The sequence below is a fragment of the Paramisgurnus dabryanus genome, chromosome 10 (genome assembly GCF_030506205.2).
Source record: "Paramisgurnus dabryanus chromosome 10, PD_genome_1.1, whole genome shotgun sequence".
Taxonomy (NCBI): Eukaryota; Metazoa; Chordata; class Actinopteri; order Cypriniformes; family Cobitidae; genus Paramisgurnus; species Paramisgurnus dabryanus.
In genome coordinates this window covers 7,803,451-7,825,099 of record NC_133346.1, presented here as the reverse complement: position 1 = coordinate 7,825,099, position 21,649 = coordinate 7,803,451, and the positions used below count along the sequence as shown (strand labels likewise).

General features: G+C 36.0%; 4 protein-coding genes across 6 annotated transcripts; 1 reads left to right on the top strand and 3 right to left on the bottom strand.

The window, feature by feature from the left end:
- Nucleotides 1–3: 3 nt before the first annotated feature.
- Nucleotides 4–2,218, bottom strand: dnajb13 (DnaJ heat shock protein family (Hsp40) member B13). The gene is made up of 8 exons (XM_065265372.2): nucleotides 2,042–2,218; nucleotides 1,852–1,955; nucleotides 1,308–1,469; nucleotides 950–1,107; nucleotides 759–872; nucleotides 563–676; nucleotides 331–407; nucleotides 4–175 (listed from the first exon to the last, which is right to left on the bottom strand). The coding sequence occupies exons 1-8, from the start codon at nucleotides 2,107–2,109 to the stop codon at nucleotides 7–9; spliced, it is 966 nt and encodes a 321-aa protein (XP_065121444.1). The 5' UTR covers nucleotides 2,110–2,218; the 3' UTR covers nucleotides 4–6.
- A 585-nt stretch (nucleotides 2,219–2,803) lies between these two features.
- mrpl48 (mitochondrial ribosomal protein L48) lies at nucleotides 2,804–4,413 on the bottom strand. Its single transcript, XM_065260576.2, has 8 exons — nucleotides 4,276–4,413; nucleotides 4,036–4,088; nucleotides 3,889–3,923; nucleotides 3,702–3,784; nucleotides 3,456–3,625; nucleotides 3,263–3,365; nucleotides 3,064–3,153; nucleotides 2,804–2,978 (listed from the first exon to the last, which is right to left on the bottom strand). Exons 1-8 carry the CDS (start codon nucleotides 4,294–4,296, stop codon nucleotides 2,901–2,903), a joined length of 633 nt encoding a protein of 210 aa, XP_065116648.1. The 5' UTR covers nucleotides 4,297–4,413; the 3' UTR covers nucleotides 2,804–2,900.
- Nucleotides 4,414–6,593: 2,180 nt separating this feature from the next.
- On the top strand, nucleotides 6,594–16,287 carry rab6a (RAB6A, member RAS oncogene family). 2 transcript variants are annotated; one of them, XM_065260578.2, is made up of 8 exons: nucleotides 6,594–6,847; nucleotides 8,739–8,797; nucleotides 8,980–9,033; nucleotides 11,322–11,427; nucleotides 12,046–12,157; nucleotides 12,332–12,425; nucleotides 12,674–12,740; nucleotides 14,955–16,287. In XM_065260578.2, the coding sequence occupies exons 1-8, from the start codon at nucleotides 6,778–6,780 to the stop codon at nucleotides 15,017–15,019; spliced, it is 627 nt and encodes a 208-aa protein (XP_065116650.1). In that variant the 5' UTR covers nucleotides 6,594–6,777; the 3' UTR covers nucleotides 15,020–16,287. The 2 variants fall into 2 exon arrangements, with proteins under 2 accessions (XP_065116650.1, XP_065116649.1); XM_065260577.2 differs by lacking the exon at nucleotides 11,322–11,427 and adding an exon at nucleotides 11,105–11,210.
- A 1,218-nt stretch (nucleotides 16,288–17,505) lies between these two features.
- plekhb1 (pleckstrin homology domain containing B1) lies at nucleotides 17,506–20,013 on the bottom strand. 2 transcript variants are annotated; one of them, XM_065256862.1, is made up of 6 exons: nucleotides 19,977–20,013; nucleotides 18,751–18,903; nucleotides 18,379–18,481; nucleotides 18,254–18,293; nucleotides 18,020–18,113; nucleotides 17,506–17,794 (listed from the first exon to the last, which is right to left on the bottom strand). In XM_065256862.1, the coding sequence occupies exons 1-6, from the start codon at nucleotides 20,011–20,013 to the stop codon at nucleotides 17,658–17,660; spliced, it is 564 nt and encodes a 187-aa protein (XP_065112934.1). In that variant the 3' UTR covers nucleotides 17,506–17,657. The 2 variants fall into 2 exon arrangements, with proteins under 2 accessions (XP_065112934.1, XP_065112942.1); XM_065256870.1 differs by having other exon boundaries at nucleotides 18,029–18,113.
- Between the last annotated feature and the right edge of the window lie 1,636 nt (nucleotides 20,014–21,649).

The window sequence follows — 21,649 nt, the reverse complement described above, 5'->3', positions numbered from 1 at the left end:
CAGACCTTAAGCAGTCATGATGGATTTTGAGAGCGCCTGTTTTAGAAGAAGTTTCTTCTCAGCTGAAAGCTTGTCTGGGAATTGTGTAATAAAGCGAATGATTAGGTCTCCTCTTCTGGATGGGCTGTTGGCAAGGGGCATTCCCTCCCCGGTCACAACTTTGGTGTACTCTGGGCTGTAAAGGCAATTAAATTAATTGGTTTAAAAATATTCTATACTGTGCATTACATAATCAGATTAACTGCTTTACCATTACCACTGGGTGTGCTAGCCTGTTTTCTATAAATTGAGCTTAACAGGCCAAATATGCGAGAAGGTTGGGGTACTCACTGCACAATGTCATTAATTGGTATGTTAAGAAGCCTGCCATCTAGTGTCTCAACTTCCACTGAGAACCCAGTCAAAGCCTATAAGCAAAACAAAATAAAATGTATACATTATTAAACCACATTTATTTTAGCTTGCAACTTGCAAATGTATTCAAAGAAACATTGAAATAGATTTCTGCTAAAAATAATTGTGCTTTAACACCGCATCCTATAGCAATGCAAACATTTCTCACCTTCTCGAGAGAGATATGTTCTGTGTAGCACAGGTCATCATTCTGGCGGACAAAATGTGGGTGACGCTTTTGTCTTATGACAAAAACAATATCTGCTGGGATATTGTTCGGTCCCTGTGGAAAAAAAAGACCTTAACAGTGTTAGAACTGTTCTTCGCAACAACTGGAATAACAAAAATGAAATATTCAGTCATACCTGGTCCCCTTCTTTAGGAAATGTGATGCGTGTCCCTTCGTTCCATCCTGGTTTAACGTTAAAGGTTAATATTTTGTCCCTGATGCTGGATGTGTGTCCATCTTCATTCATCACCTAAATTAAACTAAAATTAATTTTCTCATTTGCCAGCCTTTGATAACCTGTATGATTTATTTGTTCGCATAACTTACCCGACGGGATATCTTAATTTTTTTAGTGCATCCATAGTAAAGGTCCTCCAAAGCTAAGTGCAGGTCTCTCTCTATTGGTGGATCCTGGATTTTTTCCTTTTGTCCACGCAGGCTGCTGAAACCTGTGTTTACCTCTTTGCCGTCTGCAGTGTAGAAATCTGTAAAGGTATAGTAAAGCAGATAATACATAGTTTATTAATCTGCATCTGGGACCCTTCAAAACACAAATACATTATGACCATGACACATTTAATTTAATAGATTTTAGATAACTGACTCCGAATTGTCTTATATTATTGTCTTAACCTGAAGACCCACTAAAATAAAACCACCTGTTGTGTCCTACACAATAATTAACCTGCAAAGGGATTATCTCCACCAAAAAACTGTCTGAATGTTTCATCTGCATTTCCATGGTAGACATATCCTGATGTCCAGGCACCATTGACACCCAACACAGATGGGATGCCTCCTTTTAAACCCTCTTCTCCAAATTTGTCGTAAGTGGCCTTCTTGCGTGCTAAAGTGAAAAAGAAACACAAACATGATGAGGTGGTTTCCCAGACAGGGTTTAGATGAATCCAGGACTAGGCCTTAGTAATTTTAGGACATTTAAGTAATTTTTACAAGCAAAAACATTACTGATGTGCATTTTGAGACGAAACAAAAGCACTGATATATGTTAAGATATGTCAATGCAAGATGTTTTTAAATTAAGGCAGTTCAAAAATGCATTTTAGTCTGGGACTAGGGAAACCATCCCGATGTGTATTAAGTCAACTGCTGTGGGGTTATTCCCTTACAAAAAAATATTGTGACGACACCTTGGTGATACTATGAGTATCATGTCGTAAACATAGTAAGTAGTTTATCGGTGTTTTGTGTGTATTTTGTTTACTTACGGTCGCTCAGGACATCAAAAGCCTCCGCGAGCAGAGTGAAGAGCTCGGGCGCGCGTGCGTGGCTGTTGCTTCGCGGGTGATGCTTCAGCGCGAGCCGCCGGTACCTGAAACCAACATAAACTCCAGTTTTTGCCTATTTTAATATGTGTTTTATGACAAATTCAGGAAAAGCAAATCAAACAGAACTTACGCCTTCTTAATGTCGAAATCAGTGGCATTGTTATTTATTTCCAAAATAGCGTAATAGTCTTTGCCCATCTCTGAACTGTTTAACTTTATATTTAAACTTTGGCACAAGAACACAATCCCGTAACCCAATCGTCACTGAAAAAAGAATTCGCACTTGTGAAGATGGTTTACTGATGTGTCGACAACGGTAGGTTGCTATAGAAACGTAGCCAGGATATCTGGGTAATGTAGTTTGGAGTTAAAACAGTTGCTTTGTACTTAATCGTAGTTTACACATGATATAAAGTAAACTCATATGTATTAATACATTCCCATGATACAGAAAAATCCCATTTATTACTTAGTATCACGTTTGAAGGGATAATTTACCACAAATTAACATTTTGTCATCATTTACTGATCATCACACCCTTTGGGGCCCAAAGGGGTTGCACCATTTTTTTTTTAAATTATTCTAACCCTGTACAAGTTTCTTTATTCTATTAAAGACAAAATAACATATTTTGATAAATGTGTAAGCAGTTGATGATATCCATTGATTTCGATAACATTTGTTTTTCCTACTGTGGAAGTCAGTGGGTACCGTCAATTGTGTTTGTATTTATCAAAATATCTTCTTTTGTATTAAACAGAATAAAGAAATTATACAGGTTTAGAACAACACGAGGGTGAGTTAATAATGACAGAATTTTCATTTTAGGTGAACTATCCCTTTAAGAGATTAGTAAAAAAAAAATATGACCAGATATTTCAAAATTGAAAAGGTTTTATTTTGTTTACACATTTGTTAATTACAGCACATGTAGAATAGAAAACTGATGAATAACAATATTATTTTTATGAAAACTTTAATTTATTTATTAGGTATTCATTTTTGCAATAAGCCCCTCAAGCTCAGGTCTTGCTTTGAATCTGGACTGGAAATCTGCTTCAGTGTGCTGGAAATACATAAAACATGTCAAATTAAGTCAATACGTATAAAAGTAGACATACAATAATATAAACGGGTGCAAGATTTTTTACCTGCTTCACACAGAGCTGTACACCCTCAGGCTGGTTTTTCAGAAGCACTTCCATAAATATGGGACAAAGAGTTGCCTTCATTGCACTGATCTAAACAAAGTGTAAAATGTCACCAATAAATACATCATCTATTAACATGTTATAATTGTAAAAATAATTTATTAAATAATAATAAACTTAAATTGTGTATTAATTCTACCTGAACAACACGTTCATGGGTTTTCAAAATCCCATCCACATACATCTTTGTACCTTGGTCCTGCATCACCATGACCTCTGTGCTTTTCGTAGGCACTGCATAGCTTTAAATGCAAAGTGCATATAATTATTTTCTTCGCTTACAGTATAAATCACAGGATGTAAAGTTTATGCCTGTAGAAAATATCTCTCACCTCTCTTCAACTTTTATGTCTAAGTGATTGCAGAGATTGTGAATGTACTGAGAATAATGTTCCACTAGTGTCATGTCATAACCAGAGACACACACGTTAAGCACACCAAACTCTGTGTTTGTCGGTGCTTTGATCTGCTTCATTTGGATTTTGTCTTTCTTCTTCTTTGGCTGGACACAGATAATATCAGAGCTGTTATTCAAAGCATCCAAACATGTTGTAACCATGATCAGTAGAGAGACTTACCATTGTTTTTGGAATAAGATGTCTGTACCTTCCAATGCCATGTGTCGGCATTGATCTATACTGTCTGTTAGTCAGCAAGACACCTGGGTGGACATAAAAATATTATTTAATTACTGACACTGACAGTTACTTGTAGATTAAATTAATCAGAATATATCAAACCAAAAGACAATTTTTTTGCTCTTACCCCAAGGCATATTATGTGTGGTTAATAATTCAGGTCTATAACATGAGACATAACATTACAGGTTTTAGTTACATTTTATCATTATTCTACTATGAATATATATTTTAAAAATAATAGAAATATTTAACACAGTATGTTGACACCCACTGGACTGAGGTTGCTGCGCAAGCCAGTGCTCGTGTGTTCTGAAGCATTAAAACCTGCGTGCAAAAAATGACAAAAATATCCAAAACTAGAACACTGATAATCCTCAAAAAAAATAAAATGACAGGAGCAGTTACAGTTAAACCACCCAGCACTGCTCTGATGTACGACCTTGGAACATAAAAACAGCATCTACAATTACAACACGCCAAAAGTTAAGACGTCAAACAATGTATACTGTACCTTTTTCAGAAAGTGGCTCATTTTTCCAGAATTAGCTTTAAAATTCAGCAAAAATGTTTACAAATGAAGCATTTGAAACGCATGCACTGGGTTTTGTCTTCTTCACTTGTCTCACCAAACGAACTAACTCGCGTTGACAACAGAGTACTGCCACCTGCTGGCGCATAAGCGCCACTTCTTTACTTTTTATTAATAGAGATGTAGTCAGATCAGCTTAATTATTGTTCTTTTTAAAATGTATGAGTTATAGAAAGTCAGTGTAAAAAAATTAATGTTTGGTTTGGTATAGTTTATATATGTTTGGCTTTATTTTGGCTTTATTTTGCATGTGATATTTCTAAATCACTACAAAATTGTAAGTATATATATATATATCAAAAAATTTGTTTCACAACCTATTGAGAATGAGGACATGCGTCACGGTAGCTTGCTGTCACGTGACAAATTGAGCCCGTCCACCATTTTGGGAGGGCACGCTAACGGTTGCCAGGAGCAACAGTGTATGAGCAATTCAAAGACGGAGCGGGAAAGAGCAGAAATTGTAATATAAATTTCGAGGAAAATTTAGCAGAAATGGAGAAGAATGCGGCAAAAGGGTCCTTACAGGGAGAAGCTTACAACCAATGCCAAACAGAGGTATTTAGAGAAGCTTTGCGGATATTAAAAACTTTGATCCATACGAGGTGCCTGCAGCTGAATGGAAGAGAGACCTAGACTCTTTACCACTGCACGTATTTGGAAATTGTTAATTACTTGGTTTTCGGCATCAGTTATTACACTATGCAAGAATTTAAAAGCCTGAAGTCATTGGAAAGCTACGAAACATTCTGCTGCGGCTGGGTGCGCGACTTGGTCATCTAACGTTACAAGCCTTCAAATTGTGAAAAATAACATTGTACTGGCAAAGGTAAGTTGCTTCACCTTTAGTCAAGTCACTTTTATTTATATAGTGCTTTTTACAATCCAGATTGTATCAAAGCAGCTTAACAGTAATAACAGGAAAATAACAAAGTTTGCTTCTGTGGATCAAACAGTGATGTATCATCCAGCTCAGTTAAGTTCAAATGAAGTAGTGATATATATAATGTTCGTTAATGTATTACATGCAGTGATGTACATTTTATGTCTTTGTAAAAGAGTACAAAAATAGTGTCAATGCAGGCAGATGAATTTTTTTTATTGAATATAAGGTGAATATTATTTTGTATGTTAATGAGTTTTAACACACTCTCATCGACTCGGAGATGCGGTCAAAAGTAATGTCCTTTCTTCTTACATCCACCCAAGAAATCCGACGTCGTCTTGTCACATCGGAGACATACTCTCCTTGAAACTTTTTCCATTTAGGGAAACGAAAAAACCGTAACAAATGGTCCCTAGACTTTCCACGGCAATCGTGGGAGACACTGGTGCAAATTTTTTACAGAGCAGTGTTTTCCAGGCATTCTAAAATAGCGCGACAACTCCTCTACTACCAATACAAACAATGAACGAGTTTGACGGGTTACCACCCAAAATGGTGGAAAGGGGAGGATGACTCGGTCTCTGGGGGCGGGGCACTGTGTCGTGACGACATCTCCTCATTCTCAATAAACAGGATCAATGCATAGGTTATTTAAAAATTGTTGTGAAATGGTTCAACATAAAATGTGAGACCAATATGATTTGGTTTAAATACAGCTAACAAATAAAAGTATATTTTGGCACTCAGTACAAGGGTTGACAAAACGTGCTGAGGCTGGGCAGTGACGTTTGTGAACGTGACGTGGCGTATGAGGAGCTCAATCTAGCGTGATAAACGTCCCGCCTTCTTACCATATATAGTCAACATCCAGCTTAGCCGGTTCCGTCTATAAACTGTTGCAATTTTCTTCATTAAATTCATTTTGACTAGTTAAAAAATAAAAATAATAAAATGCATTTGGAGTGTCCGAATGATACAGTTGAGCAAGACAACAACATTTTATTCATTATTAGCAACACAGGAAATAAATGTATCCAAATATAGGCAGTCAACAGCATACATTAAAAACATTGTCATACTAATTTATTATCTAGCACTATGCAAAGTATTAATAAAATGTATTGCAGCATAAAATATAAGAACAAAGATAAACATGAAAATGATTAATCATTTCAAATATGATGCAGTGTTATACAATAACAATTATAAAATAACAAATTTAATTAAATATTTATGCAGAAAAAAGCATAGCACAAAATTTAAATCAAATATTTGCTAAGTAAATAATTTGACAACTTGTAGGATGCTTGTCAGTTCATTACACAGTAAAAAATCTCTATTGGCTGACCCTAGCTGTCAATCACGGATCATGTTAGGTTGAGAGGAAGAACTTGGCCTGAACGGGTGGCTGTTTGAGACCCCCAAACCGAGCTAAATTAGGGACAACGGGATATTTCGTATTCATTTTCTTAGTTGGAATATTTAGTAAGTTATAGCAACACATTCACACAGTCGTTAGGCTCAGCGGAACCGAGAGCATGTCTGGAGGAGGAGATTTCGGCAACCCTCTCCGCAAATTCAAGCTGGTGTTTCTGGGAGAACAGAGCGGTGAGTTGTCTGTTCCTGCATTTATTTTCTCTTTCTTTGTCTGAATATCTTTATAATGCATGTGTTTATATGTGTATGTCTAAGATTGTGTGTATGTGTGTGTATCAAGAAGCGCTGGAGTTTGTGTATATATTGGAGATATGTGTGTGTCTGCGCATGTCTAGGAATGCCAATCTTTTTGGAGTGTGTTTCTGTGATTATGGGATGTGTAACATTATATCCAAAAGTGTGTTTACATGTCTAGTTTACATTTGAGAGTTTGAATGTTTTCTGGAGTGTGTATCCTAGATTGTGATTGTGTGTGTTTTGTGTGTGTGTATTTGGATGCGTGTGCATTTTATAATTGAGAGTTTGTGCTGAGATGTATGAGCATGTGTTGGAATGTGTGTGTGCGCGTGTGTGTAAAGGAGGGGTTGTAGAGGCATCTTATTATGGTTCAGTTTTAATGCCTGTACTTCTACTTTTGTACACTCTCATTTCAAAACATAGTCAAACTTGAGGTTATACTGTCTGTTTAATGTTTGAGCTGTCACTTTCAATAACAAGATGCACTACAGGTGTTTGTCACAAAACTGTAAGTCTTGACACGTGACTACATGACTCAGATCAGTGAGTCTTGGACCAGTGAGTCTTGTTATTTTTCCTGTAAGGTTGTGTAATGTTGTTATTACATAGATCTGTTCATCATATGTTAAAATGTATTTGGTTCAATGATGTACTTTGACTAACATTGTTAGTCAGCAAGTCTTGTCGAAAGTTTGTCAAGCAGTAAGAATAGTATGAAAATGATCCACAAGTCAGTAATATTTTACGCTGGATGTCTTTGTTATGCAGCAAATATGTGCTTTAAATTTTTCCTGGCTATTGTTAAAAAATCTTTGATATTTCTGTTAAAAAATATTAATAAATAATATGTATTTAACATTACTTTAAATATTTTGAAGCCAGAGACAACACTGGCGTGTAAAAATATAAACTACTTATTGGAAGTGTAAATAAATAAAATACTTTTTTCAATTTTTAAAAAATAAAGCTAATGTAACTTATGCTATGTGTATGGTAGAGTTTAAACTCTGAGGAAATCAGCCATTAGACAAAATAATAAAGAAAGTGTAATTGTTGTTTTACAGCATTATTAGGCCTAGATGCATGTACAAATTGTTTAGCCTTTTTCTTGTATTTTGCAAATTTAAATGGAAGATTTACATCACAGATATTCAAAGCAATTTGCATGTATTTACATACACATCTTTCTATGTGTTTATTCAATGTGCTATTTTTAGTTAAAGTCGGGGTGCATGATTTTTGAAAAAAACCTTGGAAAGTGGAGTCAGGCCGAGTAACGAAACACACTTGTAGCCAATCAGCAGTAAGGGGCGTGTCTACTGACCGACATAATTGCCTGGGTTGCATATGTATGGGGCGGGTCTATCAAAAGAAGGTCCAGATTCTATTGGGTTAGGGGCGTGTTTGTTTGGTTGATTTCAAATGTCAACATTGGCTTTCAGAGATCATGCACCTGCCTTTAAATCTATTGCATGTGCACTACATGTGTCAATTTAAAATCAGTGATTAATGTGTTGAAGTTTGTAATTCATCATTTATTTTAAGACTTTTGCTAGAATATCTTAGTTGTTGTTTTATAAAGGGTGGACACAAATGTAATTTTTATTAAATTGTGCAAAACAGACAAGAACCACGATTCTTGGTCATCGATAAAATGTATACTGTAACCTGTTGTTAGCTGCTTTGGATAAAATGCTGCTAAATGCAAAAGCTAAATGCACAAATGTAAATAGATTGCATTTGTAATCTGCATGTCAGCACGATATACAGATGTCATGTTGTAATAGTAAGCTCATGATATTAATTTTTTCATTTTGTTTTGCAGTGGGGAAGACATCATTGATTACCAGATTTATGTATGACAGTTTTGACAATACCTACCAGGTGAGTCCCAATTCTGTTACTTTAAACAGATTGTTTTATATTTTAAGTATGATGTACAGTAAAAATGTAATATTTTTCTTTGCATTTTTGACTAGGTCTGCGTTTACACTGACCATAAAAACTCAGTAGAATTTTGTGTGCCAGAACATACATTTCTTATCAATTTTTTCTTTAATTTTCAGGCCACAATAGGAATTGATTTCTTGTCAAAAACAATGTATCTCGAGGACAGAACAGTAAGTTGTTTTCATCCTACCAATAAATGCACACAAGCTTTCGATGTTTTCTTACCATAAGCGTTATACATGTTGTTTAAATCCTTAAAACATTTTATTCTCTGTAATGTTGTTGTTGAATGATTTAAATTTTTATCGTATTTATTCAAATTTTGTAACTTCCATTGTTCAGATCAGCAAATTATATAAAATTTTCTAAAATATTGCAAACAAATTTACTGCAATACGCTTATCATGAATTTTACCTTAATGCATTCATTTGTAAAGTACATTAATATTTATTTGCTGTTTACATTGTGAAGCTGAAGAGTTTTTTTAACCCAAGAAAAACAGGCTATGTCATTTTTGTCTGGTTTTATATCTGTATGAAGTGAATAGGCTTTAAGCCCAGCTGCACTACTTCCTGGACTTCAGCCAGCTCCTTGTTTCCTGTCTGCCATTATTGGACAAACTGATTAATCCAGGTGTGTCTGATTATTGTTGTTGTGACTACTGAGGTCAGGCACACCTGGATTAATCAGTTTGTCCAATAATGGCAGACAGGAAACAAGGAGCTGGCTGAAATTCAGGAAGTAGTGCAGCTGAGCATAAAGCCTATTGGACAGCTCTAACGCGGTTAAAACTCTGCATGGTGGAAAATTTGGGATATTGTTGGGTGTCAAAAGCTAACATGAATTTTAACATAAGAAACAAAGGAGCCACTCTTGACCGGTGTGTCCATTGTCCCAGCTCCTGTCTGTCTGTCTGTCTGTCTGTCTGTCTATCTATCTGTCTACAATACTGTGCAAAAGTTTTAAGCCACCATCACCACCAGACTTTTTGTTTTAGAAGTTTTAATGTCCATCCATATTTATTTTTCAATCTATTTTATTAAGATACAAACAGAAAATACAGGAAATATGTAAAAAAAAAAATTCAGGACTAAATGTCTTCTTTAAGGTATCGTCTGTGTTTAGTGTGACCTCTCTTGGCACTAAACACATATTGAGCAGAATGAAGTAAAAGACTAATTTCCTTATAATTATGATTTAATTTTATTTAGGTTTAAGAGATCCTACAGTTGCTTGCAATTATTGCTCAAGTGGAAGAGGAGTTTATCCTAAAAACGTGACACATCAGTTTACATTTCTATACAGTTTTTAATACTACATTCACATTTCTTGTATTTTCTGGATGTATTCTATTAAAGATACTGAGAATCAATTATATATGATCACTATAACATTGCAAAAACAACAAATCTAATTCTGGCATGGTGGCCTAAGCAAAGTACTGTATATCTGTCTATCTATCTGTCTATCTTACTTGTGTAAAGAATTTAGCTGTCTTGTCGTGAATAGCAATTTTACCCTTTAGCTTTACCTTAATCTGCAGTCCTGATAATATGAGCTTGTTTAAAGATCTAATCTAACCCTAATCCATAATCATATGCCATACATTACATACCATAACCCAGTTAAAGAAACATTTACATTAAGAAACAGATTTATTGCAAGTTAAGTCATTTAATAAAAAAGACCTAGCTTTTGATTTATCATCCGTTTTGAACTTTTCTAGGGTGATAAACTTGTGAATTATGCCTTACCAACATAATATCTGTAGGAGATGTTATAAACTAACATTATGCTGCATATTCTCGGTAGATTTAATATGGCTGGAATGATAAATCTTGCAATTCTGCTTACTATGCCTCTCAATGAATTATAGTGAAATTCTGCTACCTAAAAGGCAGAGGGCGCTTTCGTGCAGAAACTTAATATGCACCCCAGAAGAAGTAGTACCAATTACACACGCGAGTCCAGGATCAATTCAGAATTTATATAAGACAGGTATTATTAGTATGAATCGCGATTAATCATCCCAGCCCTCATTAACTTACATTAAAAGCATTTCTTGAAGATCCCATCAGAAGAACTGCAGCCCATCCGAGGAAACCTTTCAGCCCACTTTGCTTTTTCATATTCCTTTCATTTCATTCTATTTCTTTATATTTTATTTCTCTTTAAGCTTTTCATTTCCATGTTTTTTTCCTTTATCCTCCTCCGTTTCTTTTGTTTGTCCACGCACACAGATCAGGCTGCAGCTCTGGGACACAGCAGGACAGGAACGTTTCCGTAGCCTCATTCCCAGCTACATCAGAGACTCTGCTGCTGCCGTTGTAGTTTACGACATAACAAGTAGGTATCTGACCCGCTGTGCGTCCAGTTCCCCTCCTCTTACCTCTTCCTCTTCCCATTTCTCCCCCTCTCTCTCTCCTCTGGATCTCTGGTGCTAAAATGAATGCTTAGGTCCGGCTGCAACTTTGGGACACAGCAGGACAGGAGCGCTTCCGCAGTCTGATACCCAGCTACATTCGGGACTCTACGGTTGCAGTGGTAGTCTTTGACATCACAAGTGAGTGTGGATCCTCCCAGGAAAACTTATGGACAAGGAAGAATGTCTGTCATTGCAACGCCATTTCTTTTTTTATTTATTTACTTTGTCTTATGTCTCTTTTCAGTTTCACATTCTTTGCTTATGTTTCCTTTTTTGTGAATTTGTTGTTAAATTTGTATGTTTCTTGTCTTTGGCAGTGCTAAAAATGGACCAGACATCTTTGTTTTGTGCTGTATGTCTTTCAAATGCCAGATGTTAGTTACTTAATAAATTTGAGTTACTAGTAACTATACAGTGTAATGGTTTGTACATTATGGCAGTGATTTTGGACCCTGACTGCACAATACAGAGATATTTTTACAATAATGCATGTCGATGCAGAAATATTATTATATTATTTTACAGACAAATAACATGTAGTAGATGCAGATGTAATTTTTTTACAGATGAACATTTTCCACAGATGTCTTCCTGTGATGAACTTTTAAACACTGAGATGCTTCTTTCTTTCCTCTCCTTTTATCCTTGTGTTATTTTTCTGCCTTGGATTTGTGTCCCTGTCTATGATCCTAGATTTTCTTCATAGATCTCCTGTGGCCCTGAATTAACCCAGTGTTTCTGACATCTCCCTGACAGATGTCAACTCATTTCAGCAGACCACTAAATGGATTGATGATGTCCGAACAGAGAGAGGAGGTGATGTCATCATTATGTTGGTGGGAAACAAAACAGATCTTGCAGATAAAAGGTTTGTAAGAATGGCTTTTATTTTCTATTGAAACACCTAGGAAGCGTACTATATGTTTGCTGAATTCATTTAAACACAATGTACTGTTTTGGAATTACGGGTTTTACATTAATGTATATGAATAATAAATGAAGCTGTTTACATGTTGTAAAGATTGCATGTTTGGTTTTGCAGGCAAGTTTCTATTGAGGAAGGAGAGAGGAAGGCCAAAGAACTTAATGTAATGTTTATTGAAACTAGCGCTAAAGCCGGATACAATGTTAAACAGGTGAGTGTGTTGTGTGTGATAGATCTAACTCATCCTGTACAATTTTTTTAAATCAGAAGTAATTATATTAAATTATATTTTGGTCAATTAATGTCTTGGGAAATTTCTAGATGTTTCATTTAGAGCGACTAGACAGATGGGTGGTAAACATTTTAGCTTTTTCTGTATGCAAACAAAATCCCCTTTTTCATATTTTGAGAGTTTTAACAGTGTGACTTTCTTTCTGTTATGTTTGTTTTTATCACTAGTTGTTCAGGCGTGTAGCAGCAGCTCTTCCTGGTATGGAGAGCACACAGGACAAAAGCAGAGAGGACAGTATCCTACAAAGTTGTTCACATGCATACATTCACATACTTATTGTTATTGAAATGCCTTATGTTCAAAAATGTCACTTCATTGGTATTAACAAATTTGACTGTCTTTCGCTGCAAAACCCTCTAAGTGCATACAAGCTTTTTTGGCAAAAATCCACTTCTTTGGACAAGACGTAGTAAACAGTTGCAAAATCACTTAAAGGTATAGCGAAAGGTTTTCTTTTTCCGGGTGGATCATCTAGACTTTTGATCATCTAGACTTTTGGTCATCCCAGTTGTCAATCATTCTGGTGATATGTTGATGTAAGGCTGTCATACGTGCTTGCCCCTAGGTTCGCTTTCTGCACATGCGCACTTTCAGGTGTATATGTGTGGTGGTCTACGGTTTCAGCCATTCATTGAAGCTCGCGTTCTCATCGTGTTTTTTCAAAATGTCTGAGGGTCGCAAGAGAAAAACTATCTGGCGTGAACTACCGTAAAACTTCAAATAATAGCCCGGGCTTTTATTTTCCCAAACCTATCATCACACCAGGCGTCTAAAAGAGACAGGCGTCTATAAGAGACAGGCTTTTAATTTAATTGTTCCAGCATGACAGCAGGAGGTTACCACATATTACGTTTTATTTTTAATTTGAATGTGTTTAACAAATTAGTTTGTGTAATAACAACAGTCTTAAATTATTGGCAGTATAAATATAGCAAACAAGGATATGTTTTTTTTATTGGTTGTTGCGTGAAATCTTACCCAGATACAACAGTGCTATTTTCTGATTGGCTATTGTGTAGCCTCTTTCTCTTTTTTTGTATTGGCTCGCTCGACTAGAACTCTAGGGAAGACGGGCTTGATAGAGAGAGAGAGAGCAGTGCGGCCAGATACATTTTGGCGCTGCAGCATATTAAATATGATAAATAGTGTTTCCGCGCGAGAAATACAATGTGTGGCGGGAGTGCATGCATGACAAAAGACTGAAAGCCCGGCTATTATCAGCGGCCTCAAAACACTACCGGCCCACAGGGAAAAGTCCCGACTCCCGATTGCCTCTTCGCTACTGTCATCATCACCTCAATCCTGGCGACGAAGCTCGTTGTGTTGTCATAGTGATGAGTAACGGAACGACTGCGGCTGTTACGTGACATCTACAGGTAATCAAAACTTTAGCGTGTGTAATCTGCACCATAGAATTGTCTTAAACAGACTATCTGACGGGTTTTAGAAGATTAAATACAACCCGAAACTAAAAAACAGACCAGGCCTTTATTTGAGACAGGCGTTTATTTACCCAAACCTGTCGTCACACCAGGCGTCTAAAAGAGACAGGCGTCTATTTGGGACCCGGCTATTATTTGAAGTTTTACGGTAAAAGCACAGGTTGGGCTTCCCACGCGAAGTTTCTACTCGACAGGTAAAGTTTGGCATGCTATTTGGAGAAATCCATTTAAAATCACTGCTAGTAAAAGTAGATGTAAGCTATGATTAGCGATGCTAGCCCTGGCACAAGTCATGCACCGCGCAGACACGGTAAACATGCTGACAGCAACTTGTAAACAGAGCGAAGAGAAGAACTAGGCTCGTGCATGCTCTCTCTCGTGCACACGTTTAATAGGCGTTCCCTCTCTGGAGCAGTGTTTTTTTTTTAAGTGGAGGGGCTGGGCGGTTCTTTAAAAAAATTTGGTAAAAACTTCCGCTATACCTTTAAGATGCAACTGAAAACACTGGAAATGATAAAATTCATAATATAATATAAAAAGAAACTGCAGAACTTAGGGGGTGCTGTGATAAATGTGGTTGCCACATTCGTGTTGTATTCAGGTCCAAGCACTCACAAGTGACGTGAGTTTAAATGTCATTCATTGTCGTTTTACATTCATCTTACAGGCACTTAGAGGACTTTGCTGAAAAATTGATGTGGTGTTTAATGGATTTTGCCAACAAACCAGTATTTTTTTAATGGCTTGAGGATTGGATTTAAAGCAAAAGTATTTGATGAATGTATAATATGTGCCGAGATTATTCTGTTTATATCTTTATAATTTTTGAAAATCCTCCCTTTTCCATGGTGTCGATTTTTAATTTGAATAATTACTTCATTACAACTTTTTATATTTATACAATGATTTATGAAAACATATGTAAGTTGACACTTGAACCCCCCCTACAGAATGTTCAGACCAAGTCTACCAAATCAGTTTTTTTCCTTAATTCAGTTTCTTTCAGTGATCGACATAAAATTGGAAAAGCCTCCAGAACAGCCGGTCAGCGAAGGCGGCTGTTCTTGCTGAAGGTCGAACCTTATTTGTGTGCCGTGTCTCTCGTCGCCCTTTCAGATGCTCTAAAACGCACCCGTAGCATCTCTCTGGATATTTTGCAGAAGCTCCGCCCACCCGGAGGAAGTCAAACACTACCTGCCTGTCAACCTTGTTTCTGTGGTTACTGCCGACTCACTCGAATGACTTAAAATCCAAAACGCTCTTGCTTTGATGTTAATTGTTTCCGTTACTCTTGCACCCTTCGTGGTGTTAATGTTCACACTCGAAACACTTTTTATTAAGTGTCATTTGTGTTTATGCTTCTGTATCTACAGAGGCCTCAGTTCTATTTTATGTACATTAAAATAATACTTATATTAATGTAACCATGATGTGAATAGGAGTAAAAAAGAGCTGAATAAATAAAATTACACAACTAATATCTGGGAATAAAACATGTAGCCACTGTAGTGCTTTTTATGAGATTTCATTACATGTGGCTAAAGGTGTGTTACGTCCGTAATATTTTGTCTTGAGTTGGAAGAAAGGAAAACGTAAACATCAAATTTTACTGGAGTTCAAGTGAACCAAGCTCTCTTTCTTTTTGAGCATCCAGTTTCTCTTGGCTATGTTTGCCCTGGATGCCATTTTTATCAAGCTTATTTTTTCTAATTTGGAAAATTAGAAAGCCTATAGCTTAGTTAAGAGAAATACAGTTATTTCAGAGAAGTATGTATATTGAGGAAAGTATCAGATTCAGTTTAATAGATAATATTCAGACATGCCTTGAAGGTTTTGATTTATTGGGCTTCCACTGGATTTGTTTTTTTTTATTAGCATTGTAAAGTTTGATTTGTGATGTTTGATACACTAGATTTAGTTTGTTTGCCTTTATGATTTGCAGAATCGACCCTGAACCCTAATATTTATTTGTTCTCTGTCTTTTTTTCTTTTAAAACACTGTATTGTTTGCATACTGTAAATCATAGGCACGTATGCTATTGATATTAAACATGGCGGCTTTTTTTACATACAGTAATATGTTTGTCCTCGAACTGCACTGAATTGATCTAATCCTTTTTAAAGTTCAACAAATGCAGTGTTGTTTGTATTTGCTTTCATTTTCCACCAGTTAACGTTCACCATTGCTAGTTTTGTTAAAGCTACTTGATGCATTTCAAACGGATTTTAACCAGAACTGTTTTGCAGCGATGCTTGACACAGACTCTCATTATTTGCACTGCTAAAGTATACCAGCATTCAGAGTCATCCATAATAAAATTCTGTTTTGCAACTACAAACATTTTTGTGCATGGATTTATTTCTTTGTACTGTTTGTAAATATTTACAGAGGTTTTTTTAAGGACATTTTTTGTTATGGGTCATTGGTTCTAACCCAGGAAACACACATACTGATAAATATCTATACCCTAAGGTATGCACTAATAAGTTGCTTTGTAAAAAGTGTTTGCCAAATGAGTAAATGTAAATTGAATACAAAGTGAAAAGCCAATCTCCAGGTTTGGCGCTACCACTTTTAGCATAGCTTAGCATAATCCATTGAATCTGATTAGACCATTAGCATCGCATTAAAAAATAACCAAAAAAGAGTTTCGATATTTTTCACATTTAAAACTTGACTCTTCTGTAGTTACATCATGTACTAAGAACGACAGAAAATTAAAAGTTGCGATTTTCTAGGCAGATATGGCTAGGAACTATACTCTCATTCTGTCGTAATAATCAAGGACTTTGCTGCCGTGACATGGCTGCAGGAGGTGCAATGAGTTCCAGAAAATAATCGGCATAGAAAACTTTTAATTTTCTGGCCTTAGTACACGATGTAACTACAGAAGAGTCAAGTTTTAAATGTAATATAGAAAAAATATCAAAACGATTTGGTCATTTTTGAGCGCAATGCTAATGGTCTAATCAGATTCAATGGATTATGCTAAGCTATGATAAAAGTGGTTCCGCCAGACCCGGAGATCGGCTTAATGGATTGCAAAACGGTAAAAATCAAATGTTAGACTCTAGGAGAGGTGGAAAATGCCTATTTTCAAAAAAGTGTAGAGTGTCCCTTTATTTTTAAATAAAAAGTTTGAACGTTTTATAGATTGCAAAAGAGTTTTCAAGGTTTCTCTGTCCCCTTAAGTAATTCAAAGACATTTCCCAAACCCTGATGTATTTGTTTCTCATATTCTAGGAAAGTTACAATTGGAGAGCAGTCAAAGGTCTTATGGTCATTCACAAACCTCATGCATATGTAATTTAAAATTACAATATTCCTGGAAAATGTATAAATAAAAATTCGTACCTGACCAACAGAATATATATCATGGACAAACATAAATACATTATATTTAAAAAAAAATCATAGCAGCAAAGAAATATTTCTTGTAGGCTACTTATTTGTGTGCTTAATCATTATGCTAACAGAATTATTGCCATTGTTTAACTGAACTAATCACGTATCAACTAAGCATGCTACCAAGCAATTTACCCAGAATGCTTACTGTATAACAAAATGTATGCATTAGCTGACGACTTGATCCATACTGAGTTTAAAACAACCACAGCTACTGTATATGCTAATATTTACATGTTTATATGCAAGAAGAAAGTAGTTTGCTATCACTGAGGTTTGATCATTCTGATGTCTGATTGGCCATTAACAGAACCAGAAGGGCATCCACAGAAGTGAGCGCATTGCTGCACCTGCAGCCATTCCAGCTAAGAGACCGAGTGCGATCTGCTCTCCAAAGTTGTTGTCGTAAGTGTCTCTGTGCACCCACACATGCTGAGTTCCTGTGGAGATTTAGAGGTAAAAACCAGCTGAAATGTCTCAGGTTTATGGAGAAGTTTACAGTCTTGCAATATTGAATAGATGTGTGTGTGCAATACTAATCTCAAGACATCCAATGGCTTTCAGTTATGTTTGTAATACAAATACTTTCAAAAAGGATTAAATATATATGTAGTTGTCGATGTATGAAACAAACGCTTTATATAGGATGAGTGCTTGCATATTACCTCCACAACCTTCTCCTGGCATAATGTACACCGCATTGTGGCTGTTAATGGGAACAGTCTGGTAAGTATCATCACAGGGATTGTAAGTGTAAACCTGTGGCAGAAACTGATGTAAATTCATATGGATTTAACCTATACATTTTATCAGTATGTGAATTTCCAGGAAACTATATGACCTTGGTTGTGCCATGCTGTACAATAAGGAATAAATACAGCAAGCAACCAGTTACTTACAGGATTTCTTTTAGCTTCCAAAATAGTGAGTTTCCAGGCTCTGAATAAAAAAATAGATAGAAATCATTCGGTGGGGCTTTTTTTGTGGGAGGGGTTGGGTTAGAAGGTCAAAGGTCAGGACTTACAGGGCCTCATCTTCACTGTTGGCACACAGGGTCAGCACTGAACCATCCCTCACATGAACCACAAGCAGATTCTCTCTTGGATGAGTCTCAGGTGGACACACACCTGCCCACATAAACATCAACTTTATATTCAAACATTACCAAGCTGCATTATATATCATATAGGTTTCCATTTGTTTTAATTTAAAAAAAAAATAATGGTTTGCATTGTCAGCATCACTGTTTATTGTGGAGCAATATTAAATCTGAATATTTCTGTATAATTCAGTGGTAAGGATTATGATTTTGAACCCAGGGATAGCAAACAGGTTGCTTTGTATAAAATTGTCTGCCAAATGCATGTAAATGAATTCACACTCAAATGGTTCTCACCTGCACATTCCAGTCCAGATTTGACATTAACACAGGTGGGCTTCAGATTCACTCTGGTCTCAAAGTCTCTTCTGCTTTCAGTTTTATAAAACATGAAGCTCCCGTCTATCCACAGGTCACACCAGTTCAGTTTCCAGCGTTTGAGAACTGAAGCTAAAAGGACAAGGTCAGATTGTTACTTTATTAATTTCAAACCTAAAATATGATTAACTTGGGTAACACTGTTTTCAAAAACTTTTTATTATTTGTTAATGCCAATACAGTTAATCATGTAGTTTATTGGGCATATGTTACAACTGTTTTTAAAACTACAATTGAATTAAAAATGTATTAGTAAATGTTGAAAATAACATGAACTAAGATTAATGCTGTAAACATATTATTCTTAGTTCATGTTAGCTAATGCATTTACTAATGTAAACAAATACAACCTTATTGTAAAGTGTCTCCATTTTCACACTGCTATTTTAATAACATATCTTGTAAATTACAGCAGTTTCTTTCTTAATTTTCTCTGCTGTTTAAAGTCTTGGCCAGGGGTTCCCAAACGTTTTATTTCACGAACCACTTGTGTTGAATGTGCTTATTTTTATCAAATTTGACACTAATGTGTGATTTGCATTTGGAGGTCGGCTTGTTTGGTACCCACCAACTTATTTTCAAGTGTAAATACAAGGAAAGACACATTTTTTATTTTTATTTTCCTTTTTATTTTATTAATGAAATGTAAGTTTAATTGCAATATCAAAATATCTAATGGCATAACATCACAATCATTGACATTGCTTTTCATTAGATAGACTGATCTGTTTTTGTTGTATTTGCAGCTTTGCGCGACCCAGCATTGCCCACTATGCGACCCACGAGTGGGTCCCAACCTACAGTTTGAAAACCCCTGATCTAGGTAAGCACAGGTCAGCTAGAAGTCCCTTACAACTAACCATTACTGTACGTACTATAATAACACAGTAAGTAAGAGGATTACTGTAAACAGTGTCTGTCAGACCTTGAGTTTCATAACAAATCTCTAGAACAGTCTCTGTCCTTTCATCAGTTCATCTACATATCCTCTGAGGTCACTTTTAAAAAATAAAAATTTTACTCTCAAAATCATATTCAAAAATTTTACTCAGTACTCAATTTTATTTTCAAGTCCAAACGGTGTTCTTGTTACATTTATGGCATATCTTATACTCTAAATATCTGTAAACATGTCTGCCACTTACATTGTCTCCAGAGCCAGCCGGATTTCAGCAAAGCCATTGGGCTGACCAACTGCTACAAAATAAACCACAGTATTTCTGATAATGTGGGTTTTGTTGGATGTAAAAGATGTAAGAGCCGGTGAGTTTGTTTGTCTCAGCAGTCTGTGAGAGTGTTGTTGTGAAGCACTGGAAGAGTTTGATGACTCTTCCTCTAATCTCTAATCATGTGAACAGCTTCACTTCACCAGTAATCTCAGATTATAGGACCATGTGAACCTGCACTGTTCGACGGTGGAATATTCTACCCTATTTCTACACTGAAAAAAAATTCTGTAGAAATTACAGTATTACTGGCAACTAGCTGCCAGTAACGTACTGTAGATTTTACATTTATGTTATTTACTGGCAACAGTTTGTTTTAAGTTGAAACATTTTCAGTCTTTATCTTTTACAGTAAATTACTGGCAACCAGCAGCATAATTACAGCAAATTTTTACAGTGTTTCTCAATATCTTCCTTTTGTTTTTACTTATTTTAGTTTAATCTGATAAAGGTCTCTTACTCAAACACACACACACACACCCACCCGCACGCACGCACGCACGCACACACACACACACACACACACACACACACACATTCTGGTTTCCATGTTTTGTGGGGACATTCCATAGACGTAATGCATTTTATACTATACAAACTGTATATTCTATTCCCCTTACCTACCCCATTCCCTAACCCCAACCATCACAGAAAACGTTCTGGTACTTCACATTTTCAAGAAACATCATTTTGTTTGATTTATAAGCTTCTTTCCTCATAGGGACATCAAAATGTCCCCACAAGGTCACAAAAACACTGGTATTCCTATCTTTGTGGGGACAATTGGTCCCCACAACGTGATAATTTTAAGTGCATCATTTCAAACGTTAAGCACGCAGTTGATTTTGCCATAAAAATTAAGAAATGGGTGAAGTCTGTTTTTTAACATTTCCTTTTTTACAGGAAACTTCTATCAGACACTTTGATTAGTGGAGATGTGGAGCTTCTGCTAAAACGCTGCTTGATTCTGCATCATCCGTTTACTTCAGAAAAGCTTAAAAGCGCTTTAGGTAAGAAACTCAGGGCTGTTATGCCTGTAAAACATGCATGATTTACAGACAACACTATGATTTGTTTCCAGTAGAGAAAAACTAGAGAAAGACAAAGTTGCAGTGCACAAGACAAGACGTTAAATACAACAAAAGATAAAATACAAAGGCTTACACAATTGATAGTCCAAGAGTCAGTGAACTGTCATGTTGCTACATTTAATTATCCTCGTGTGTAATTCCAGGTGAAAGCATTCTGTCCCAGTGTCAAATTTTGTCGGATGATGGTATCCGAGGCTACTACAAAGCAGGGTACAGAAACCTGGTGTCCGAGTACAGCCGCATGGGAATCCTGGATCAGAATCAGCTTGAGCGTCTGGATGAGTGGGTGACTCAGGATCAACACGAGGACGTTAAAACTGCGGAGTACAGCCAGCTTCTGGAAGCATTAAAGTGAAAATGTCTAGTGTTAAAAAACATGTTTTCTTGATAAAATTATGTTGATGAAGATGATCATTTTAAAAAGTAAAAAAAGATTGATTTCTGCAACTGAATTAGTACTTACTACAAACAAATTACATAGAAAGTAAAGATATTTTGTTG